Here is a 26,209-nt window from a genome sequence, read left to right as displayed (position 1 = left end):
CTGGTGCGAGGGCGGCCTCGGGGGTCCCGGGGGTTTGTCACACAGCCCCCGGGGTGAGATCAGGGCTGCAGCCCGGGCTGGACCGCCTCGTCCCTGAGCTTCACGTCCCCAAACCGCAGCAAAACCCGCGCGGCCCGGGCGTCGGAGCCGGAGCCGTTTCTGTGGCCAAGGCGCCCGGCGGCCACCAGGGGACCCCGCGAGAACCGAGACGCGGGCAGAGGCGGCTTGGGGGCTCCGGGCGTGCGGGCGGGTCGCCCTCCATGGCGCAGGCGCGGAGGAGCGGCCCCCCCCCCCCCCCGACGGCAGCCGCAGCCGGGCCCCGGCAGCAAGAGCGACGCACGGCGGCCGCGCGGAGGCCTGGCCGAGCGGGGAGTGCGCGCTTCCCCGCTTTCCTTCACAGCTGTCCGCCATGGTGCTGACTGACCGCAAGAGCCGGCCAGGGCGCTGAGGCAGAGCAGGGACGCAGAGTTGTTAAGAAAGGAGAACAAAACCGGAGAAACTTTGCCACAGGGTTCCTCGCGGGCCAATATGCAGGAAAAGGCGGCCTCAGGGGCCGAACTCTTAACAAACGCGGAAAAGGAAGCGAAGGGTACGCAAGCCGCAGGCGGTGCCGCCTCTCACTAAGCACCCCTGTGGGAACCGAGGACCTGGGGCTCTCTTTGGAATAGTCCTGCCCCCGTGTCAATCAGCTCCCTCCGGCGTTGCGATTGGTCGGCCGGCTAACTCCGCTTCTCCGGCGCCCACCTCTTAGTTGCTTGGGGTTTACTTCCCCAAAGTACACGGGCCCCACCTTGTGGAGCAACCGCCCCTGCATGGAAAACGGATCTCCGCCCAACGGAAGTAGTTTTAACCAATAAAAGCAGTTCCACGCAGTTATTGGCTACTACCGTTATCAGTCAAAGAACTGCCCGTCCTCCTTTCCAGTACGCGTCGCAGTTATTGGTAGTCCTCAATGCCAATCCGTTACTAGGAGACGCGAGATCCTCCGCGTCTCGTAGGCACGACTCAAAGTCAATCAAGAGCCACGCCTTCATCCTGAGTCAATACCCAATTGTGGCCCGAGGAGCTCAGGAGACGCAGTCGGGATTGGTCATGTGCTCGCCCGACCTGGCCGCATCAAGTTAGGCTGAGGTGCCGTTATATAGGCCGGCGGAGGAGCACGCGTGTGTGCGGTCGCACTTGCCTGAAGGATTTCTGCTACCTTCCGTGCCGTGGAGCAGAGCCTGTTCCTCGCCCGCTCAGCCGCGCAGGTACGCCGGGATGTGGGCGGGGCGGGGCGGGGCGGGGCGGGGCGGCCCGTGGACCGGGACAGGTGGGGCGGTCGTGAGAGGGAAGTCTGAGGAGCGGCCGCGCGAGCCGCGTCCCCCATCCCCACCCCCACCCCCACCCCCACCCCAACGGCCGCCGGCGCGCGCGACGGGCACGCGGCGGCCCCCCCACTGCCGGCCCCAGAGCGCGTGGCCGAGGCTGCCGCCGGCGCGCGCTGTGTCCGCCGGCCACACGGGAGGAAGCGAGCGAGCGCGGCCGACACCCCGCTCAGGGCGGGCGGGCTCCGGGCCTGGGCCCCCGCCGTGTTGGGCCCGCGGAGGAAGCGCGGGGCGCGACTGTCCTGGCTGCTCGCGCGGCGGCGGCGGCGGCAGCGCTGGCTTGGGTCGGGTCCACCCCTGCTCCCGTGCCCCTGTGCACCTCCGGGCACCTTCGCCCCTGGGCCCCGGCCCCGGGCGGCGCGGCCTCCGGAGGCTGAGCGCGCGAGCTGCCGGGCGGCGCGGCGCTTCCGGGGCCGTGGGGCGTGACAAAGGAAGAGGCTCGGGCCGCTCGTCTTCTGGAAAGGCGAAGAGAATGGGTGGGTGTGAATGAACGTGGACTGGGTCCCCCGGCAGGGTTGAAGCTCGGAGGGCGGGGACGGGAAATGCTCTCCTGGAGGAGGTCAGCCCCTCTGTTAGATGTCCGATCTTTCCTTAGAATTATTTTGTTTATGCTGCCGTGCTGACGATTGAACCCAAACCCTTTGCACTGGGCTGTCTCTCCGACCTTTTTTCTCTTATTTAATTTATTCGTTTTGGTTTTTTGAGGCAGGGTCTCACTGTGTAGTTCAGGCTGGCTTTCAACTCACAGAACCCAGGCCAGCCTCGGAATAGCCTTAACACGATCTTCCTGCCTCAGCTTCCCAAATGCTGGGATTACTGGCATGCGACACTACACCCAACTAGCCCTCTCTTATTTCGAGGCTCCCTCACTGAATTGCTCAGGCTGGGCTCAAATTTATGCCTCTTGCCTCAGCTGGGATTAAAGCCATGGACCACCAGGCATAGCGCTCCGTGTTTTTTATTTTGAGACAGGGTCTCGCTGTGTAGATCTGGACAGCCTCAATTCGAAGCAGTCCTCCTGCCTCAGCCTTCCCAGTACTAGGATTACAGGCGTGCATCACTTCACTCGGCATGTTTTTTAATCCAAACAGATTTGGGGAAAGATCTTCAGGAAGATTAACTTCACAGTTGAAGAAAATGAGGTCCAGAATGCAGATTTAGTGCCTCACCAGAGTCTGGGTTGGAAACGATAGGTTTTTCTTTCTCACTTAGAGTAGTTAGGGTCTTCCTGGGATGAACCTCTCTGTGTTCATTTCACTTTTTTTGGGGGGGGCTACCGGGGATCGAACTTGGGTCCTTGTGCTTGCGCAGCAGGCGGTGGAACCACTGAGCTAAATCCTCGGCCCTCAGTTCACTTTTTTAGCATCTCCTGTAAGCTCCTGTGTGTAAAGAAAGGCACCTTCCTTTCGAGGACTGACTTTATTTTCTTGTACAGATATTGTATTTCAGATTACAGTATTTATTTTTTGAGGCAGGGTCTCACTGTGTGGCCCAGGCTGGCCTTGAACTCACCGTGATCTCCTGCCTCAGCTTCCCCAGTGGTCGGATTACAGGTGTGTGCCACCAGACTTGACTAGATGACATTATTTTATAACCAGTATACTCCTTGGTTTTGGATTAAGTGTTTTTATATTTGAGCTGTATCTAATCATTTAACTTTACATCACAATGTACTTCAGACAAAACTGGCAAGTTTTGAGACTAGGTCTTCAAAGTTAATTTTGAATTGAATGGCTTTTAGGTTTTTTTTTTTAGCTTGTTTTTTAGAAAGAAATGTACAGATGCTTTTCACAATCAATCTTGTTTTTCTGTGTGTGTGTTTGCAATCAGAAGAAACACTGCATGTCTTTTTTTGTTTTGTTGAGATGGCATCTTGCTATTCAGGGTGGGCTCGAACTCACAGCGATCCTCCTGCCTCAACCTCCCAAGTGCTGGGAACACAGGTGTGCACCACCTTGCCTGATTGCATATCCTTTTAAAGAAATTACAAATTGAGAAAATTTAATATTTATGCTTCTGTTTAGCAACTATTTCCTCTTCTTACTGGAAAGCAATTGATAAAAAAGATTAAGACATTGCATGCACAAATTCTTACTTGTTGGTGATGCCATAAAGAACAGATTGCTCTAGAGTATAATGTGATTTTACCTGAACTTGCCCCATGTCCCTGTTCATTTGCATTTGGAGATAAGCTGTTATATTCGTATTTTTATTTAATACTAAGATGAGTATTATTAAATGTTGAAACATTATGATGGGGCCGGGGACTTAGCTCAGTGGCACTGTTGCCTGCCTTGCAACCGCAAGGTCCTGAGTTCGATCCCTGGTACCGCAAAAAAACAAACAAACACTATGATGCTATTTAAACTACGTTTATTTAGCTGTTTTCAGTGCACCAGAAAAAATATATCAGAATGAGATTACCTTTCTTGCTACCTGAGGGAAAATTTTATTACTATCACCTTCAGATATTAAAAAGTTACACTGTACTATTTTGGCCTCAGGCAAATGGTTCTCATTTGGGTGGGAAAAAGAACATTGATTATTTCCTGAACTGGTACCTGAACAGGTTGATCACTTGTGCATCCATTTGTCAAGCACAAGTCAACTGAAGCAGATTGGGGTAATAAAAGTGGAGTCTCCCTACTGCCCAACCAGGTCACGGGTTTCTTTTATTGGCGTTCATGCCTTTCAGACTAAACTAACAGGTGGAAAAATAGGCACTTCTTTGTTTCCTAACTCACACTCAGTTTGCTGTTTTCACTTGATAGTTCACTCCAGGAACATTAGGAGACATTGGTAATGTTTGCTCTTGGCCTGCTTTAAAGCAGTTTTGTTTGCATTATGGATTTTTTTAAAAGCTTGTTTTAGTACTTTGCATAGGAAATAAAAGGCACAAGTTAGTGTTACATTTTTATAGGTTTATAATTGAGTGTGGTTCTTTGGATGGATGAGGCCAGTGTTAAAAGATGCAGTTTAATATAAACCTAAGTGTGTGACTAAAGTCAAACTTTGTTTTATTTTTGTGAATTTAATGAGACTGCCTGTATAGTGTTTTTACATTCTGCATATTGTTTTTGTTTTTTTTTAAGGGTTGTGCTCTTCATTTAATTACGTGTGCTTTTCCATTGCCTTAGATAGAGCTCTCCTGATTTTGTAAAGGTGATAATTGTAAAAGTAGGCAGGTCAAAAAAGAAAAGCCCTCCCCCCCCCCCCCCAGTCAGTTGTCAACAGTTAGTGGAAAAACCTATACTGTCCTTCCAAACTGCCAAGTTAAATTTAGATCCAGCAGCTGGAGTCCCACTTGTAGTTGGTAATCCCTCTGGCAGCTAACACAGTTTATACTTTATATTTGAAAAATCTGCTTTCTGATTACTTTTTATTTGTTTGTAGACACTTTATCCTGCCTTATTTGGGAAGGCTGAGTTGTAAGATAGGGGAGAGGTTTAAGAGCTAGGAATAATACGCTGAAAAGCTTGTGTTGCAAAGCAAAAAGCAATAATGGCTGGGTGTGGTGGGGCACACCTCTAATCCTAGCATTGGAAGAGTGAGGCTGGAGGATCCCTGTGAGTTAGGGGCCAACCTGGGTTACATAAGTGAGGCCCTGTCTCAAAAAAGCAAAAAGCAATATAAAATTTTTTTTTGTCACAGGCTTTGGCTTAGTAAATGGAATCTTTAGTTTTCGTAATAATAAACTTTTTGGCATATATGCTGTATTTTAGGTTTTTAATTTTAAAATGTAAAAATTAAAGGTGATTTAGAGAAATTTGCCTTATTGGACACATGTCTGCTTTGTAGTGATATAATTTTTGGTGGCTATTTAAGTGGCCATATAATAGTATCTCCTTTTTTTTGACTCAGGGTTAGGCTGGCCTTAAGCTCACTATGTAGCCCAGGGTGGCCTTGAACTTGTGATAATTCTCCAGCTTCAGCCTCCTGAGTGCTGGGATTGTAGGCATGTTCCACCAAGCCTGGCCTGTTTATCTTTTTAAATGTTCTGGATTGAACACAGGGCCTAAGCTCATACTCTCCAGCAGAAATTTTCTCAGATTTTTTCTTTTTCTTTTTCTTTTTTTTGGTACCACTAGGGATTGAACTTGGGTCCTTGTGCTTTTGGGGCAGGCAGCAGAACCACTGAGCTAAATCCCTGGCCCTTCTTTTTCTTTTTTTTGGTACTAGGGATTGAACTCGGGACCTTGTACTTGCTAGGCAGGTGCGGCACTGCTTAGCTAAATTCCTGGCCCCATTTTTTCATTTTTGATCTAGGTCTCCCTAAGTTGCTAAAGTTGCCAAAGTTGCTGAGGCTAGACCTAGACTGCCTCTTCCCTCAGCCTCCTGCTTCAGCCTCTCAGAATGCTGGGATTACAGGCATGCACCACCAGGTTGTTTTCTTAGTGTGGTTTTCATACATTTATGAAATAGAGTAAAAAGATCATTTAAATGTCGCTGTACTCAAATTTGGTAATTAACATTTTGCATTGCTTTTAAAGACTAAAACCTTTTTTCTATACAAGTTCCATTCCTTTTTCTCCTCTCCTGTGACCTTTGTTGTGTCCTTCCGGGCTCTTTTACTGAAGAGGTGGATTTGTGTTTGTGGTTGTCTTAGTCACTGTGTTCCTCACCGGGATACCTGACACCCGCAACTTGGGGAGATTTGCTTTGGTGCACAGTTGAGAAGGAAGTTGGCACAGGGAAGGGTCTGGGCTTAGGAAAACTGCTCCCGTCTTGGTGGCCAGGGAGGATAGGGAGGGAGAGAAATCCTTCCTACATGACAGGTACCTGTAGCCATCCAGCTCTGTCTCAGCGCCTGGGAGCTTGGAAGGTCGTGACACTGAACTGTAACGTCCATGGTGGGGGCTGAACCAGGGCCTCTTGCGCCCCAGGAAAGGGCTCCATTCCCAACTACATCCTTAGGCTTATGAGGTAGAAAATCTTTCAAATGCAACTTAACCCCAGCACTTTGTGATGCTGAAGCAGGAGACTCAAACGTTTGAGCCCATTCTGGGCAATTTAGCAACGTAGGGAGGACACCCTATCAGTGTACAAAAGGGTTAGGAATGTAGCCCAGTGCAAAGGTCCTGTGTTCAATCCCTGAGCACCACTAAAATAAAACATAAAAAACAACAAAACCCAGCTTTACTGGCTATAACGACAATAAACTGCACATACATAAAGTGTGTAGTTCGGTTTTTTTGGGCAAGTTTGTACCTATGAAACCCTCACACAGTGAAGATAGTGAAGCTGCCCCCCCCCCCACCATTTTCTTATATTTTCTTTTCTATCAGCTGTCCTCTCTCTGTCCCCAGAAAATCTGTATTTCTGTTACTGTGGATTTTTTTCCATTTTTGTCATACGGGAGATTTTCAGGATTGTCACACTGAAGCTACATCACACCAGCATTCTTTTTGTCTTGATACAGGGTCTCACTAAGTTCCCTAGGCTGGGCTTGAATTTACCAGTTGTGCCTCAGCCTCCCGGAGTGCTGGAATTACAGATGTTTAACCTGCCACCTGCCCAGTTTGTAGGATTTTTATAAGGGCTTGGCATCATCGGTTCCTGTGAAATATACATTGCGACCTTCAGCAGCTGTGTCAGGAGACAGTTTGGAGAGAGTAACTGGAACCTCAGGAAGCAGCGGTCTTGGACTTTCCCGTTAAAGCTGCAGCATACAGGCAAGGGAGGTGGGGCTGGGATGTCCCTGCAGACCACCATTCATTCTCAGGGATACCTAATACTTGGGTCAAGATGAATTTCGAAATGTCCTTATTTGAAAAGTACAGGAAAATGTCCCTTTAAAAACCCCAGAGGTTACTGAGCAACTGGGGTTACCTTGTATTGCAACTTAAAAAAAAACAACTCATGTTCCCCAGGCTGGCAAGTGCTGGGGATTATAGGCATGTGCTACCACACCCAGGTGGGGTATATTTCTGAACTCTGTTTTTGTTGCATGTTTTATTTTTAACTTTTTTTTTTTTTTTGGTACTGAGAATCAACTCAGGACCTTAGGCTTGCCAGGCAGGCTCGGTGCCACTGAGCTACATCCCTGGCCCTGCATGTTTATTTTTATGTCTGACTTACTAAAAATCAATTTATGTACTTATCTATGAATAACATTTAGTACTGCTCTGTGTAGCTTAATAAAAAGTTTGAGTATTTCACACTATCATACTGTACATATTTGGCAAGTTTTCTGGGTTCTGGGTGTTAAACCCTGGGAAAGCTGAACTGTGGCTTCAGCCCTTTTTGCCTTATTTTGAGGTGGGGTCTCACTAAGTTGTGCAGGCTGGCCTTGAAGTAGCTGTCCTCTTAGACTCCCCAGTAGAGCGGATTTTGGGCATGTGCCATCAAGCCTATGTTCACTGACTTTATTTTAATGTTGTTTTTGAGCTCTAGTCCATGATAACTTCCTGATAGCTATAAACTGGGTGGCAGTATAGTGTCTTGGTTTGCAAAGAGCAATTTTTTTCCCCCTTTTTTGAGACAGGGTCTCTGTAACTCAGGCTGGCCTTGAACTCTGGGCAGTCCTGTCTCAGCCTCTTGAGTGCTGGGATTACAGGCATGTGCCACCAATCCTGGCCCAAAGAGCAATCTTACTTTATTCCATTTAATCTGGTATAATTATTAATAGTCCCGGTTTTAAATCTTATAGCAGTATGTCATTAGTTTAGATAAGGAGGTTTCAATGGAGAATAAGCCAGAATTTGTCCATCTTCCATTTGATGGACATGTAGGTTGTTGCCAGTTTTACCTAGGGGGGCCAGCAGTTCTGTTTGTCTTTGTTGTTGTTTTTTTTTTTTCACTCTTTTGAAACACAGTCTCTTCATTATGTAGCCCAGGGTGGCCTCAAACTCTAGGCAGTCCTCCTGTCTCAGCCTCACGAGTGCTGGGATTACAGGTATGCACCACCATGCCCAGCCTTCTGTTTTTGTCTTATGCAAGTGGATTTGTTTCTCATATATATGGGCCTAGAATTGCTAGATTCGTCAGCATTAGATCACAAAAACAACCTGGTGTGATGTCCCAGCATTTGTGGAGCTGAGAAAAAAACCAACCAAACGAAAATGTGGACTGCTAACTGCAGTTTGTTCCCCACTGTGGTTGTACCAGTTGAGGCTCTGTCTTTAGCATTCTTGCTCGACATGCTTTTCCTGCCTGCTTGCCAGGTTTTGGTATTGATTCAGGTTTTAGTATTCTCAAGTTTAACGGGGAAGTGATAGGTTTTAATTTGCATTTTACTAGTAACTTATAATTGCTAGTTACATGTTCTACCTTTTGAGGCATGATCTGCCTGTGCGGTGTAGGCTGGCCTAGAACTCTCAGTGATCCTTCTTCCTCAGCCTTCCGAGTGCTGTGATTATAGGCATGCACCACCACACCTGGCTGTGGTGCTGTTTTAAAAGTTAAGATGTTAGGATGTGCGCTAAGGATTTGGTTTCCAGTCTGAGCACACAGGTGAGTTGTCTTCCATTCTCTCTTTGGGGAGACTCAGGGCACCTGTGGTCCCAGGGCTGTGGCCTTTCTCATTCTCGCAGGAAGTGACCCTATTCTGATTTCCCTAGGGTAGGGAAATATTCCTTTTAGGGACAGGAAAGGGTGGAATATAGAAGTACTTTCCCTGTGGTTGATATTTTATTTTTATTTATTTTTTTGGCTACCAGGGATCGAACTCGGGTTCTTGGCGCCTGAGCAGCAGTGTGGTTAATATTTTAGTGCTAACAATAGCAGCTGCATTTACTCAGCACTGTCAGGACTTAGAACGTAACACTTGGATTTTTTTGTGTGCTGGAGATTGAACCCAGGGCTTTGCTCTGGAGATGAAGTTGGCAGCCAGCTACTGGCAAGTGGTGGTTGAGTTTTCCCTAGAGACAATTGGAGGCATTTTCAAGTCAGGTGTGGCCAGCTGAGGCGAGAGGGCTGGGAGTTCTGGGCCAGCCTGAACTACTTATTGATACCCTGTCTCAAAAAAGAGAAGGTTTTCGTTCACTTTGAAATATGCACTGTTTTATGTTGCTATCTATCTATCTATCTATCTATCTATCTATCTATCTGTCTGTCTGTCTGTCTGTCTGTCTGTCTATCTATCTATCTATCTATCTATCTGTCTGTCTGTCTATCTATTTATCTATCTATTTAACTTTTTGGGTTTTTGGAACAGGGCCTCGGTACATAGTTCAGGCAGACCTTGAACGCATTGCGTTGCCCAGACTGGGTAGAACTATAGGCGATTGATCCTCCTGCTGCCTCAGCCTCCTGAGCACTGGGATTATGGGTGTGTCCACCATGCCCTGGCTAGTGGTGCCTATCTCTGAGAAAGTCCTGAGCAGGCCCAGAAGCATGGGGAGAGTTGCTGTTGGCAGTTGAAAGAACAAAAGTGGCTCGCTTCAAGCTCCTGGTTTTGTTTCAGGCTTCGTAGTTGAACCAGCAGTGCTGCCTGGACATTGGGGACAGCCTGAGCCTGCAGTGTGGCTGTTTCTGCCAGCTCTTCCCAAGCTCAAGTACACAGGGACGTTTGTGAGAAAGAAGGGAGACTCTTGAAACTTGCAAGATCTGGGTGCGTGTGTTGTCCTTGATAGGCATAATTTTTTTTTTTGGTGCCGGAAATCAAACTGGGGACCTTGCCCTTGCGAGGCAGGCGGTGGAACCACTGAGTTAGGCATAATTTTTGTAAAATGTTTGTTACAGTGGACTAGCAGCTGTCCTTTCTGTGATGAATCTTACTCTCATTATTTTAGATCTGATAGACTTGAGAACTGATGAATGAGTGAGTTTAAAGAGTTTTTAAAGGAATTATTATAAGTAAAATATTTGTATTTTATGTTTGGGTCAAAAGATTTTATGAAACAAAATTTTCCTAATTAGAATTGATAGAGATTATTTATGTGGATTCTAGTGTTTTGGGGCTCAAATTGCCAAAATTTTGTGTATTCTCATTTTACTGAGAATGATTAAAGACTAATTTTTTAAACTGAAAATTACCATTATTCCCCCAATTTTCAGTGTGTGGACTTAAACTACTGGAGGGCCTTGTGGAGTGCTCTGTGCTCTCTGCTTTCCTGCTCTCTGCCCTCTGCCTCAGGGTGGCCCGACTCACACTGAACACCCAGGCGGGGAGGCTCCACCCTACAGAACAGGCCTGTGAGCACTCTGGTATGTGGTGGTGATACCTCTAGGACTCTTTTACTGTGGAAGGACGTTAGAGGTTTTAAAGCATAATATGGGTGAATAAAAGATGCAGAATTGTACAATTCATTTTTAAAAGTTTTTAATTGTATTCGTGTCGCCATCACCCAAATAATTTGTTTAATGGGTGGTACTGGGTATTGATTGAACCTAGGGCCATCGTGGAGCTACATCTCCTGACTCTTTCATTATTAATTTTGAGACAAGGTCTCACTAAGTCACTGAATTGCCCAGGCAGAACTTGAGACCCTTCTGCCTTGGCCTTTCTCTCAGGCAACCGCTTTCTGATTGCTATTGCCTTAGCTTTTCTCTCTGGTCTTCAGTTACTCATTAATAAAAATGTTAAATGCTGGGGATTTAGCTCAATGGCACTGCCTACCTCAAAAGTGCAAGGTCCTGAGTTCGATCCCCAGTACCAAAAAAAAAAAAAAAACCCAAACAAAAAACAAAAGTGTTGTATCTGCTGTCTTAATCTAAATAAGAGGAAATCCGAGAATTCAGTTTTGTTAGGTGGTCAGAAATCCACTTGTGGGGGCTGGGGATTTAGCTCAGTGGTTCTGCCTCCTGATTCGAAAGCCCCAGGACCCAAGTTCCATCCCTGGTACCAAAAAAAAAAAAAAAAGAAATACACTTGTATAGAATTTTAATCCCCCCCGCTTTTTTTTGGTACTGGGGACCGAACTCAGGTCCTTGCGCTTGCACAGCAGGCAGCGCAAGCGGTGAAAGCACTGAGCTAAATCCCCGGCCCAAACCCCTTTTTGTTTAATAAAATTAAAATACTTTGGTGTGCATTATATGTCGGCTATTACTTTATAGGTGTGCCTAAAAAGTTGAGTAGGATATAGTCTGTCTGTGCTCTTAATAAATGTAGTCTTAAAAGAAAAGGAATGTATGTAGGGCCAGATGTGGTAGTACATGCCTATAATCCCAGCACTGGACAGGCTGAGGCAGGAGGATGGCTATGAGTTTGAGGCCCGACTGGGTGATGTAGGGAGAACGTGTCCCCTCCTGCCCCTCAAAAATTGCTATTTAGGAAAAAGCTTGCATTCTTTCAGTAAATCAGCTTTTTTTTGTTTTGGTTTTTTGAGACGGTCTTGAGATGTAGTTCAGGCTGGCCTTGAACTCACTGGGTAGCCCAGGTGGTCCTCAAACCTGTGGTGATCCTCCTGCTTCTCACCCTCTCCAGTACTGGTATTCCAGGTGTGCACCACCATGCCTGGCTGCTTTTTTATTTTTTCTGGTGGTTTTAGGGAAGGAACCCAAGGAGATGATCATATTAGAGAAGTGCTCTACTGAGTTACAAATCATTCTTTCCTAATCCTTTTTGTTTGTTTTTTGGTACTCGAGATCCAAACTCACGTCACAACCTTGTGCTTTCGAGGTGCCACTGAGCTAAATCCCCTGCCCTTCTAACTTTTTAGAAAGGAAAATTTACATGGAACTCTAAAATATAAAAATGTAGAATTTGGTTTATCTAAGGTAATGGAAAAATGTCAAAACATGGAAATGATGTTATAGATACTATAACTTAGATAACTATGAATAATCTCTAATGTTGTCTTTAAATTTTGAAGAATCTTAAACCAGTAAGAAAATCTGAAATATTTTAGACCAGGAGCCAGGCTTAGTCTGTTTGAGGTTAGTGTACTTGGAATATTACTTTGTTAGGCGCTTGATGTTCCTTACTGCTGCTGTCTTCACTGTGCCTGCAGGCAGACTCTTCCAGCAAGACAAGGATTTATTCCATTGGTGTAGGTGCTGTGCTTCTTAAAGAACAGCCTTGAACTGAGATTTTGGTGAAACAAGTAGGTGGAGCAGATAGATAGTGGTGAATTACAGGAGCCAGACATGGTGTTAGGCTGTAAGCCTACCTGCTTGCAGAGCTGAAGCAGGAAGATTGCCTGAGCCCAGGAGTGGGACACCACCAGCCTGAGCAATACGCTGAGGCCCCATCTCAGAGGAAAGAAAAAACACATCGATGACCTAGATCAAGGCAAACCTATCTCTTCAAATTGCTTGTTCTCAGATGATCAAAATTCCTTTTGCCCATCCTGTTGAAGCAGACAAAACTGGGTGTGGTGGTGTATGCCTGTGATCCCAGCACTGTGGGAGGCTGAGGCAGGGGGATTATGCAGGTTCCAGCCTAGTCTAGGCAGTTTGTGGAGACCCTGTCTCAAAAATTTAAAAGGCCCTGTGTTCAAATCTGAGGTACCACCAAAAAAACCGCCACAAACTTTACACAAAAAGTTGGACTGTGTCATGTAAGAATTTTTTTCAGGTTGGATACAACTTGATTTTTGAATCTTTTTTCCAGGTTAAATTGACCAAAGCAATGGTTATGGAGAAGCCGAGTCCCCTGCTGGTCGGGCGGGAGTTTGTGAGGCAGTATTACACGCTGCTGAACCAGGCCCCGGACATGCTGCACAGGTGAGACACCACTCGTCAGCCCTGTGGGATTGTTGCATAGTAGCTATGGTTTAAACCAGGGCCTTCACCCTGTGATTCATCCCCAGCCCTTTTTTTGTGTTTTTTTATTTTGAGACAGGATCTTTCTAAGTTGCCTAAGCTGGCCTTAAATTTGCGATCCTCCTGCCTCAGCTTCCCAGAGTTCTGGGATTACAGGCTTGTGCCATCGTGCCTGTCACGTAGAAGAATTTTAAAAATGAAGTCTGTATTAGAAAAGTAGACTTATCTGAACGTGTATCAGCAAGTAACATCTGAAAATGTAAAAGGGTAGTCACCATTACTTAGGAAGAATGTACTGAAAGCCAGCTGTGGGGTTTGCCCGTAACTTTTTCACTCAGGCTGCCACAGTTCAGGTGGAGATGAACCTGGACTGAGAGTGAGCGGCCTCCTGGCCAGCCTTGACCACGTAGCAAGACCTTGTCTCCAAAGAGAAAAGAAAAAAATTGAAGATTTGAGAGTGTTCTGTGATAACTTGTTTTTGTTAGCATGCTTTTGCAAACTGGTATATCTTTTTAGTGGCAATGATGTATGCTTGTTATAAGTTAAACCACAGATGCATAAAATTTGCAAAGGTAGCTGGGCATGGTGGCACACACCTGTAAGCCTGGCACTAGGGGGGCTGAGGCAGGAGGATTGCCCTGAGTTCGAGGCCAGCCTGAGCCACACCGTGAGACCCTGATTCAGAAAACAAAAAAACAACTTGCAAGGCCTGGGAGTGTACCTCAGTGGTAGAATAGTATGCAATAGACCCTGGGTTCCAGTCCAACACCACACACACAAAAAATTATGGAAGCATCTGGAAAGAGGATGCTAACAGTTTTTCTGTGTAGATGCAAATATATTTCAGAACACCATCTTTTTTTAAGATAACTTAAATTGGTAATTTAAGGTCACTTTTCTGGGCAGTCCATGTGTCATGTTAATTTTTGTGCCTAAAGAGACATAGCATACTTTACTTATGATGCAGGTTACCACCGGTACTACCTTTTACAGTGCTGCATTATATAAAACCATCTGTTTGTGTGGACTGGTAGAATAATTTCATGTTAAGTGACAACATGTGTGTTTGCTGAACCAGAACTATTTTTTCCTTTATTCTTTGACCAGCATATTACATGATTATGAGGTATAAAAGAAAATTTATAAATTCATTTTTAGGCCATGATTGGGTTTGCTCTGAACATAGATACACTTTTTCTTTTTTCTTTTTTTTTTTTGGTACCGGGAATCGAACTTGGGTCCTTGTGCTTGCGAGGCAAGCGGCGGCACCACTGAGCTAAATCCCCAGGCCTACTTTTTCTTTTTTAAAGCTTTATTTCTGAAACACTACCTGTTTCTTCATCCTCAGCATTTTGTAAGGCGTAATAATTGTAGATACAGAAGCTAGGAGAAGTTAAAATCTGCTGATACTCACATATCTGTTAAGAGGTACAACAAGCCTCCAAACTGTTTAAACTGTTCCTTTATTTTTCTGCCTTTTTGTTGTTTGATGTCAGTGTTTTAGTCTATCGTTGGAAGTTCAAATTTGTAGTTTAAAAAGGAGTTGAAAGAAATGAACTGAATGCATTACTGTATTTCTTGTCAGTAATGTTATTCACAATTTGTCCCCTCATCCAAGATTTCTTCTTTTTTCCTTTGAGACAAGGTGTCTCTGTAGCCCAGGCTGGCCTCAACTCACAGCCATCTTCCTGCTTCAGTCTCCTGAGTGTGCTGGGATTGCAGGCGTGTGGCACCATGCCCAGCACCACATTTCTTTGTCTCTGACGTGCATAGGTGCATTTCAGAGTGAAAAGTGGCTTACCCAGTAGTTAATGGATTCTTTGGCTGATGTGCATTCTTTTAATAGTTTTATTTTTATTTTTTAGAGAGGGGGTCTTACTATTACCACCATGCCCAGCCTCTTAATAGTTTTAGAGGTAAAAAGGCAAAGGGAGTAAGGAAGATGGAACCAGGATATAAAGTAACATGTGTGTACTTGTTTATTCAGTAAGCGTGGGGTTGAGTATGGGACCCTTCTTTTTTTGTTACCGGGGATCGAACTCAGGACCTTGCGCTCTCGAGGCAGGCAGCAGCACCACTGAGCTAAATCCCCAGCCCTCGTACCTCTTTATTAAGAAAAGTTGATCTCAGCACTTGGGAGGCTGAGGCAGGAGGATCCGCAAGTTCAAGGACAGTCTGAGCTACAAAGCGTGACCCTATCTCAAAAAAAAGTTTATATCTGGTAGAGAGAGAAACACCTGTAACAATTATCCCTAGATTGGCACATTTTATTGTGTGTAGTTTTTCTGGTGGGGCATTGTTTTGATGAAAACAGTGAGGATATAGGTGAATTAAGGCTCCAGGGATTAAAATCTGAAGCTCTTACTGCAGCAGCAGAAATTGTTAAGACTGCTCCTAGAGCCGCCTGGGTGAGTTAACAGGTGTAGAGTGGGACTGCTCACACGCAAGACTCTTCAGGGCTGTCCCCAGCTTGCCTGTCTTTTCCTTAGTGGAAACAGGAATTTTAGTTTCAAGTGACCGACCCTCCTGACGTAAACTCTTAGATAATTCCCAGCATGGCCATCGTGCCCTGAAACCTGGGACTTGTGACTTGAAAAGTAAGTGTTCTGCCTCGGGGATGAAGCCCTCCCCTTCAGGGGTGTGACTCAGCCATGTAGGGGGCGGGCAGATGGCTACGTGGAAAGGTAGGGAGAGTTAGCGCCTTTCTGTCTTTAGGGCTCTGCCAGGAAGGTCGGTGCCCCCAGACTCGAAAGTACACACCCCCTCTTAGGGTGCCTGACGGTGACGAGGAAATGACCTTCCTTTACAGATTCTATGGAAAGAACTCTTCCTATGTCCATGGAGGATTGGATTCAAATGGAAAACCTGCGGATGCAGTCTATGGGCAGAAAGTAAGCACACCACACTCGAAGGCCTTTACACAACGAGAAAATGACCTATAATACCGAAATGAGTCCATGTTTAGCAGATTGGCTGAAGTTTAGTAGTTTATCACTGATTAACATAGTTTTTTGAAATGCTTATATGATGTCAGACTGGTACATTTTGTATGATACATTCTGAAGGTTTTGCATGTTAGAAGATAGTTGGTTTTAGCGAGGGGATCATCTTTTGGAAGGTTTTAAAAGTGCTAATTGAGGACAGTTACCTTAAAGGGTTTAAGAGAGGTCCCTGGGCACAGAATGTACAACTACAAATGGAGACTGCCTGTATTGTACTTCACATACAGTATCTGTATCTCTTGGGGGTTTTGTTGTAGAGTGTGTAAGTTTCCTTATTTATTTATTTGGTACCGGGGATCCAACTTGGGTCCTTGTGCTTGTGAGGCAGGCGGTAGAACCACTCAACTAAATCCCTGGCCCAAGTTTCCTTTTTTAATTTTAATTTTTATTAGTGTATGTTTGCAGTACATACTGATTATATTCATCATGGGGAGTTGGTACAAGTGTAGGTTGTGTACATTTTAAGGCTTTAACTCTTTGATTCTTCAGGAAATTCATAGGAAAGTGATGTCACAGAACTTCACCAACTGCCACACCAAGATCCGTCACGTCGATGCGCACGCTACCCTGAACGATGGTGTGGTGGTCCAGGTCATGGGGCTGCTCTCGAACAACAACCAGGCCTTGCGGAGGTTCATGCAGACGTTTGTCCTTGCTCCTGAGGTATGTGTTGTAATCACTGTTTATGCTGTAAAAATGAAAGACGAAAAAGGGTGCGTTGCAAGGATGGTGCAGTGACTCACGTACTCTTTACCCAGTGCCCCTGTCAGTACTTGCCCACATAGGCATAATTCTTTCTCTCTCATTTTTTTCTACTAAACCATTTGTGAAGAAGTGGCACATTGTGTCTAGTTATATTCACGTACTTACATGGGCATGCCCAAAGAGTAAGGAATACGTGCTTGTAGAGTACAGTTGTCACAGTCAGGAAACTATCTAATCCAATTTAAGATTCGGCAAGTATGCCAGTGTTGTTTTTCATAGTATTTTCCCCCAGGTTTTGGATACAGAACTGTAGTTACAGGGATGGGGATATAGCTCCGTGGTGGAACACTTGCCTACATTCTTTCCCAGCACCACACACACAAAAAAAGAAATACATTGCATTTAGCTGTGATAGCTCTTTTAGTCTCTTTTTAAATTTTTTAAAATTTTTATTTATTTATTTTTTGGTACTGGGGATTGAACTCGGGTCCTTCCGCTTGCAAGGCAGGCGGCGGAACCGCTGAGCTAAATCCCCGGCCCGCTCTTTAGTCTCTTAATTTGCAGTAGCTCTTTAATCTTCATGCTGTTGACATTTTTTGAAGAACATAGTGATGTAGGTATAAATATTTCATACATAAATGTCTTTCAGTACCTCAATTAAAGAGGCAGATTATATCATTAAGTCCTATTAATAATGATGTTAACTTTGAGTAGCTTAGAGTCATGTTCATCAGGTTTTACCACCGTAAGGTTAAGTAGTTTTGCTTTTCTGATTTGGAAATTGTGGCTGACGGAAATTACAATTATTTTATTCTGCATTAAATTTTTTACACTAATTTTGATGTTAATTGATTCATAGCTGAAGTCAGTTACTATTCTGATAATGACAAGTGGAGTTTAATCCCATCTTTCTGTATTTATTAGTTGGCATTTCTTTCTGTTTTACCATTCATGAGACCTAAGACTCAAGGGCACAAATGATTAGTTTTTAAGATGGATTAAAAGCCAGACGTGGTGTCACATGCTTGTAATTGCAGCACTTGGGAAGCTGAGGTAGGAGGATCGCCATGAGTTGCAGGCCATCCTGGGCTACATAGTGAGTTCAGGGCCAGCCTGAACTACATAGTAAGACCCTGTCTCAAAAAACAAAACCCAAAATAAATTAGATTTCATTACTAACTTCATATTGTGTCTGAAGTATGACAGATTTAGTCAGTGTGAGCCCCTCAAGCTGCCTTTTCTTTTATCTTTTGGACTACTGGGACTTGAGCCCAGGGTGTTCTGTGGCTGAGCTACATCCCAGCCAGTGTCCCCATCCCAACAAAGGAAGAACACTTTGAAACATTGTGGGACAGAGTGTTCCAGGCTCATCTTGGACTCCTGCTGCTTCAGCCCCAAGTTGGAATTGTCTGTTTGTATAAGGGGCTCTGTGGTCCTCTGTAGTCACGGTCACATGAGAGGCCCCGGGTTTTACGCTGAGTAACTGGGTTTGTGCTTCTTTCAGGGTGGTTCACACTGAACAAAGTCATCTTTCTTTAAAGGGAAGACTCTTAACTTGTGTACAAGTTGTGGTTACTTAAACTGTCTTAATACACATAAGCAGTGAGGTATCTGTCATTAGATAACCTTCTGTATAGGTGAGCAGATAGCCTTAGAAGTTAGGTAACAGTAAATAACGCCCAGTGTGATCTTGGGAGTCTTTCACCTAGTATAAGCAAGCTTTTTTGGCTATACCATTCCTGAGTGCTTGAGACAGAGGTGGATCCAGATGTAGAGAACTTGAAGTGTCTCCTGGAGTTAGGAGCACGATTGCCTCGTAATGATTTGAGGTACTCGTTTTCGGCATCTTACATAGAATTCTGGCAGATTCTGGCTTTCAATCTTGTGAGAATAAATATTTTAAGCAAACAAAATATGTTTGAGTATAATTTTGTTTTTACATCTGTAGTGTAAAACAGGACTTTTCAGTCTTGGATTGCTGACATTTTGGGCTAATTCTTTGCTTTAGGGGGCTGTCATGTGCATTGTAGGGTATTTAGTAGTATGCTTGCTCTCTACCTGGTAGCTGTTGATAGTAGCAGTTCTGTGTTACGAAAGTGGAGATGTCTCCAGACAGTGCCAAGTATTTGCTGAGGACAAGCTCTCCCACAGTTGAAGACCATTTGTGTAGAGTGATTTGGCTTTTTAAAAACCAATTTATTAGTACATGTTTGCAGTATATAATTATTACATTCAATGTGGATAGTTGGTACATGTATCTGAGTTCTTTTTACGTTGCCTGTGATTTGGCTTTTTCAAAGTCAGTTGAATAATGGAAACTTTTTGTTGGCATTGCAGGGCTCTGTTGCAAATAAATTCTATGTTCATAATGATATCTTCAGATACCAAGATGAAGTCTTTGGTGGCTTTGTCACTGAGCCTCAGGAGGGTAAGTAGTGAAATGCTATCGCCTCCTTGTCTGCATTTCAAAAATGGCATCAGACTGACCTTAAAAGAATATGGGCTTCTTGAATGTTTCCATTATACAGTGTTCTTCATTCATAATTAGTATCTCAGGAGACGAGGGAGCTGTGGTTTTACCCTTTTTGACTTAACTAGCTTGGTTCATGGAAGTATAGAGAAGACAGACTCAGGTGCACAAAATTATTACAGCAGTAATAGTAGCCTTTTTGGCACCGTTCCACAAGACATCATGAAGCCAATGAGTTGTGTAAAGTTGTAGGACCCTTAGTTTGGGGAACTCGAATCTTTCTTTCTTTCTTTCTTTCTTTCTTTCTTTCTTTCTTTCTTTCTTTCTTTGAAGCAGTGATGAAGTCTATTTGAAAAGTAAAAGTGAAGCATGAGGGAGAAACTGGCTCTGTAGAGTGAATTTGGGCTGAGTGAAAGAGAAAAATAGTAAGATAAATGTACACCTTGGAGGACACAGGGAAGGCTATCATGAGGAAAGCCACAATAGCTCCAAATCTTTTACAGTAGGGAGTAAACATGCCTCCCGTCTGCCCTGAGAGGAAGTACTTTCTTCTCAGATTGCCATACAGATGATGTCTTTGAAGACCCAGAGGGAGGGTAGGTGTGGAATCTGTTGAGAAACAGACCCAAAGAAAATAGGCTCTAACTGTATTTGAATATTTTCGTTTGACAGACTGTTTGAAGTGCTTTATATTTGTAGTACCATACACAACTTTCTACATAGGTACTTGAGGTACTGTTTTCTCTCATTAATTAATTAGGGCACTGAGATGCAGTAGTTTGCCTGTGGTCATATGGCTAGTAAGGTGGAAGAGCCTCATTAGAATACTGGAAATAAGACCTGAGATTCCGTGTTTTGAACCAAAAGACTAATTGATGTAATGTATGCTTAAAGTCTACACTGTCACCTTGTTCTCTTTTATGTGTGTATTTCATTGTGTATTTGACCATAGTAGAGAGAATGAATATGTGAATTCAATAAGCACAAATCATTTGGTATATATTTTCCTCATTCTAGAATCTGAGGAAGAAGTAGAGGAGCCTGAAGAAAGACAGCAGACACCTGAGGTTGTACCTGATGATTCTGGAACTTTCTATGATCAGACTGTCAGGTAAAGAAAATTACATTCACATGTGTAGGGATGTATAAGAAGTTGCGATGTATAAGAAGTTGCATTGTGTAGTCTTTTCAGAAGAAAAGTTTTCCGTCTGGAATCACTGAAAAAAAAATGTGTACCTAGGGCCGGGGATTTGGCTCAGTGGTCTCGCCGCCTGCTGTGCAAGCGCAAGGACCCGAGTTCAATTCCCGGTACCAAAAAAAAAAAAAAAAATGTGTACCTTGTTAATTGGTAATCAAATGTATTATGAAGACCTTTTTTTTTGTACTGGGTATCTAACTTGGCTCCTTGCGCTTGCGAGGCAGGTGGCGGCACCACTGAGCTAAATCCTCGGTCCCCTGTGAAGACTTTTAAAATGGTATCTTATCAGTTGCTTTTTGGTTTTGCTTTTTTCCTGATTTTAAGTGAAAAATAAATTTTGAATGAGATTTCTTTTTTCTTTTCTTTTTTTTCCCATTGGTACCGGGGATCGAACTTGGGACCTTGCACTTGCGAGGCAGGTGGCTGCACCATAAATCCCTGGCCCTGAATGAGATTTTTTTCTCAAGAGTTTAATATATCCAGCATTGCTGGTGATTTGTGTGAACGTTTAACAGCTTTTGTCAGTCATAGCTAGTATCTTTTTTTCCTCCTAAAATTCCTAGTGTGTTTTTGTAAGGTTTTTCATGTGGAAAAAGCCATATATGTAAAAAATGTACTCTCCTGACTTTGAGGGGGAAGCAGGGTCATACTATGTACTCGTCCAGGCTGGCCTCGAACTCATGGTGGTCCTTTCCATAGCCTCCCGAGTGCTGGAGTTACAGATGTGCGCTACTACATCTGGCCTGTCTTCATTTTCAAGTGTGTAGTATGATAGTTTTAAATATATGCTCATTGATTTTTTAAAAAATCACGAGAAGTTTTTATCTATCGTACAAAACCGTTGCTGTTGAAAGCAGTAACTTCCTCTTTTCCTCTTCCCCTATTTCCCAAGCCTGTAAGGTATATGAGTTTTCATGATGTTGTATAAGCAAATTCTCATAGTTTTGGAATTCCAAGTGAATGAGAAGCAGTTGTTGGTTCATTTTGATTTATTTCGATGTATTTGCTTAAAGGATTTAGCAAATAAACTTTTTTCAGTTAATATTTATTCATCAAATGGTTTTATAAAAGTTGCTTCTTTTAAACTCAAACATACATATACACATGCATACATTCTTAGGTCTTTTCTGAGAGGAGGGAGATAGTTTTCTTTCTTTGCTGGGGTCCACCCAGGGCCTTGTGCATGCTGAACGTGTCCTCTACCACTGAATTATATTCCCAGCCCTGGTAGTTACTTTTCTACAGTTAATGAATGATGGGGATACTTTTGCTGAATCAATGGAGGCAGATGATATTTTTCAAATTATCCTGTGAAAGCAATGACCTGGAAGAACATTTAGAGGAGCCCGTTGCTGAACCAGAGCCTGATCCTGAACCAGAACCAGAGCAAGAACCTGCATCTGAAATCCAAGAGGAAAAGACCGAGACCGTTTTAGAAGAAACTGCTCCTGAGGATGCTCAGAAGAGTTCTTCTCCCGCACCTACAGACATAGCTCAGACAGTGCAGGAAGACTTGAGGGTAGGGAACATGTCTTCATTTATTCTATTTCTTTTCTCCTTTATAAATGCTCGATTGAGTTTTGTGGATGCTTTTCATATTGGTTATTTAGGAACATTTCTGAAATCCTGGGGCATGTCTCCAGAGGTGTGATGCATATTGCTTTGTAATTTGAGAGGTGACACTGTGTGCTCCTCCCCCTCCAAGGTAACTTGAGTGCTGCTTAGGCCTGGAATTCCAAGTGCCATTTGTATTACCATACCAACACCCCCTGGTCTTGGGAATTGTCTGTTAAATTGTAAAGTATTACTTTGTAGTAATACTACAAATGTATAAGCATAGTTATTTGGGGTTATGATATGGTGAAATATAATTGAGAATATCTTTATAAGGTAGAAATAGAAACATATTGTCCTGTTTTCAGAAGTTAGAAGCTTTTCAGTTAGTCCTGAGTACCATTAGGATCTTTTGTTAAAGGAACACAACTTTTTTTTTTTTTTTTTTTCTTTTAGGGATGCAGAACTTTTACCTTTGATGATCTGGGAAGGAATATTGTTAATAACTGTATTTAGAGGTCAAGCCAGGCATAGTGGTACACACCTACAATTCCAGCCCTGGGGGGAGGCTGAGGCAGGAGGATCACTGAGTTCGAGGCCAGCCTGGCTACATAGTGAATTCAGGGCCAGCCTGAACTGAATGGTGAGACCCTGACTCACCGCCCCCCCCACATATATTACGTCTATATATACACACATACAAATATATATAAGTATATTTAGAGGGTCAGTATTTTTATAATGTACTTGTTTAACAAATTTACTCAAATGCCTACAATGTGCCAGGCATTGTTACAGGTACGAGTACTTTGATTGGTAAAACAAGTAGAGTTCTTGCTCCCTGGGAGTCAGGCAGGCAAGAAACAGCGTTGAGATGCTTAGCTTCTGGCTGCTGCACTCGGGGTGGGCGGATGATCAGCTGGGTGGCTGTGACTATGAATAGTCCAGGTGGGAGAGGCGGTGCCTTGGACTAGTCTCCCCAGTGGAAATGAGATATTTAGGGTAAAAAATCAGGTTTTTGGTGTTTTTTTTCTTTTTCTGTAATGGGGTTTAAACCCCATAGTCTTCACACTGAACTACATCCCTACCCCACTAGTTTTTTGGGACAGGATCTTGCTAATAAGTTGCCCAGGCTGGACTGGAATCTTGGCCTCCCCGAGTTACAAGTGAACCTGCGAATTGCTCCTCCCAGCTGTGACGGCTTTTAAACAGAACGGACAGATGTATAAGATGATCCTAAAGTTGGTTAATATACAACAGGGCATATCGGAAGGAAGAGCTGAGCTGGTTTTGGAGGAGAGAATGTTTTACTTGATGCACAGATTTGAAATTGACTGAAAGTTGCTTGTTTGACCCTTAAGCTTTTCATATTTGGCTTATACTTGGTCATCAGTCACAAGAATTACTAAAATTACTAAAATAATAAATTACTAAAATACTAAATTTGTGAGCAGGTGGAAGAAAGGAATCTCAAGATACTTTTAACGACCACCCTGACTATGACAGTGTTCTACTTATGTACATTATGTGTAGGAAATTGGGTTAAATCGCCTTTACATCATCTCGCCATGTAGTGTAAGCATGTAGTTTGTTGTTCTGTAGACATTTTCCTGGGCTTCTGTGACCAGTAAGAACCTTCCTCCTAGCGGAGCTGTTCCTGTGACTGGGATCCCTCCTCACGTTGTGAAAGTGCCAGCACCACAGGTAAGTTTCCACCGGAACTGCGGCTTGAGGGAGGCGGGTTGACTTGTATTTGGTGATGTGATTTCAGCCAGTTTAAAGAAGAGGAGCCTGTATATATGACAAAAAAGGGTACAAGGTGTTTAACTTTGTGAAGGGATTGTCACTTTCTAGTTTAAACCTGACGTTTTAAGAGACTTAAAAAGAAAAAGTAAGCATGCATTGTTTTTTTTTTTTACACAACAGTTAACTTACAAATTTTTTAGCCCCGTCCAGAGTCTAAACCTGAATCTCAGATTCCACCACAGAGGCCTCAGAGGGATCAAAGAGTGCGAGAGCAACGAATAAATATTCCTCCCCAGAGGGGACCCAGACCAAGTAAGAGCTCACACGGTGATCTCTGTGCTGCAGGTGGTTTGGAGTGAGGGCTTGTTTTGGGTGGCCAGTTGATACTTGTATACTCTTCTTATAGAGCTGATGGAATTTAGGGCAGAGAGAAGAATGTTATATATGCAAAGTTCCGGAAGAAAGGTCACTTAGTTTTTCGTTGCTATTTTTGTTTTTTTCTGAAGTCCGTGAGGCTGGGGAACAAGGTGATGTTGAACCCCGAAGAATTGTGAGACATCCGGACAGCCATCAGCTCTTCATCGGTAACCTGCCTCATGAGGTGGACAAATCAGAACTTAAAGATTTCTTTCAAAGTAGGTTGCTGAGCTTTGAACACATTTATCTAGTGTAGCGTTGTCCAATAGAAATAGAAGATGAGCAGCATATAAGTTTTCCCAGTAATTATGTTAAAATACAAAGAAACTGCAGAATTTAATTTTAATGGTGTTTTATTTAACCCATTGTATTTAAACAGAATCATTTTGCCGGGGTGGTTGCGCCACCTGCCTCGAAAGCGCAAGGTCCCGAGTTCGATCTCTGGTACCAAAAACAAACAAACAGAAAACACTATCATTCAACATGTAAAAATAGACATGCTGTACTTCCATACTCAACTGTTTTGAATCTCATCAGATTTGGTACCAGATGCATTTTTTTTTTTTGGTACCGGGGATCGAACTTGGGTCCTTGCGCTTGCGCAGCAGGCGGCAAAACCACTAAGCTAAATCCCCGGCCCCTACCAGATGCATTTTGATTGAGAAATTTTGTCCTGGTGCTTGGCGTTTGGTCCTGACCTGCAAACTAGAACTTGGTGGTATTGCCCTCTGACTCTGCCCTTTCCAGCCAAAACAGTTTGTTTGGTTCCTTCATCATTGGTTCCCTGGAACCAATTAATGAAGGGTTACGAGGTATCACTCAGTGTGTTACAAAATACGGGCTGAGCTTCCTTAATCCACATTGTAAAATCCTCCAGAACCTGAAACACTCTGAGCATCAGTGTGCTGCAAGTGGAAAAGTCCGTGCCTGGCTTTGCGTCATGAGTCCCAGTCCAAATGCACACATTTTGCACACCTTCTGCAGACATTTAAATGCCTTCAGGCTGTCTGTGTAAGCTGTGTATGAGGCAGAAGTGAGTTTCATATTCAGGCTTCGATCTCATCCCTAAGATGTCTCAGTATGTACATGAGCAAATGTTCCAAAATACAAAATAATCCAAAACCTGAAAATAGTTCTGATCTCTGCATTTTCAGTAAGGGATAGTTATTTATTAAAAATGCAAAGTCTTTGAACTCTTTTTTGCATATTTTACTCATGCTGCATCTCATTGTGGACTAGCTTACAGTTCAAGGGCTCAGCCACATGGATCTAGTGGTTGCCTTACCGGACAGTGGACATCTGATATTTCAAGGGAAGCTTTCTGCTAATTTATCTGAGTCGGTTTTGCTTGCAGATTATGGAAATGTGGTGGAGCTGCGCATCAACAGTGGTGGGAAATTACCCAATTTTGGTTTTGTTGTGTTTGATGATTCTGAGCCTGTGCAGAAGGTCCTGAGCAACAGGGTAAGCAGTTTCTCTTTATCCCCTTCCCTCCTTCCCTTCTGGTTCTGTAGAACATCTTCATAGCTGTGTCTTAGAGTTAAAATGTAATTGATTTCAATATGCTTAGCCATCGGTGTTAAAAGACCTACCTGGGAGTTGTACTCTCTGATCGCTCCTTTGTGCTTTCAGGAACTTCACATGTATCGTGGCTTTTCTTCATTTCTCTGTACTGATAGAGGTCTGCTGTACTCCCTTCAGTAATATTTTTGTGAGTACAGAAATAGGTTACATAACCCTGATGACCATGGTGTGTGACATGCCCCCATGTAGCGTAGTGGTTTTAAGCACCCAGTCAAGAGGACTTGCTTTGCATCCTCTTCACTAGTGTGAGCCATGAGACAGGTACCTTAACCTGCCTGGCTCTTCATTTGCAACTCTTTAAGTTTTATTTACATCATTGTAATAACATCAACACCATGTTATGCGTACATATTTTATATAAATATATAATGTGTCATCTTTCCATATTATGTGATGTTTTACCTGAAGCCTCTAAATCCATGGAGAAAGTGGCAGTTCTTAAGTACAATAAAAGGTACTTAACTGCTGTGGTACTGTTTAAGTCAGCTCTTTTGAACTAGCCTTCATACCGGATCATATT

At 43.7% G+C, this 26,209-nt stretch overlaps 1 protein-coding gene across 2 annotated transcripts in view; it reads left to right on the top strand.

Moving 5' to 3' along the window:
* The first annotated feature begins 1,066 nt into the window (after positions 1-1,066).
* The window catches only part of G3bp1 (G3BP stress granule assembly factor 1), a 26,056-nt gene continuing 913 nt past the window's right edge, over positions 1,067-26,209 (top strand). Inside the window, exons 1-12 of one of the 2 annotated variants that reach the window (XM_021240942.2) lie at positions 1,084-1,250; positions 6,787-7,039; positions 12,862-12,974; positions 15,823-15,904; positions 16,505-16,678; positions 19,058-19,148; positions 20,208-20,301; positions 21,706-21,907; positions 23,545-23,646; positions 23,889-24,000; positions 24,195-24,323; positions 25,460-25,569. In XM_021240942.2, the coding sequence (XP_021096601.1) occupies positions 12,880-12,974; positions 15,823-15,904; positions 16,505-16,678; positions 19,058-19,148; positions 20,208-20,301; positions 21,706-21,907; positions 23,545-23,646; positions 23,889-24,000; positions 24,195-24,323; positions 25,460-25,569 (1,191 nt within the window). In that variant the 5' untranslated portion in view covers positions 1,084-1,250; positions 6,787-7,039; positions 12,862-12,879. Of the gene's footprint in view, positions 1,251-6,786; positions 7,040-12,861; positions 12,975-15,822; positions 15,905-16,504; positions 16,679-19,057; positions 19,149-20,207; positions 20,302-21,705; positions 21,908-23,544; positions 23,647-23,888; positions 24,001-24,194; positions 24,324-25,459; positions 25,570-26,209 lie in introns of both variants that reach the window. The other variant, XM_004836545.4, reaches the window with a different exon arrangement.

This window comes from Heterocephalus glaber, unplaced genomic scaffold (genome assembly GCF_053883595.1).
Source record: "Heterocephalus glaber isolate CG9 unplaced genomic scaffold, H.glaber_assembly_v1.0 deba00001606, whole genome shotgun sequence".
Lineage (NCBI taxonomy): Eukaryota > Metazoa > Chordata > Mammalia > Rodentia > Bathyergidae > Heterocephalus > Heterocephalus glaber.
This window is presented reverse-complemented; position numbering and strand designations above follow the sequence as displayed.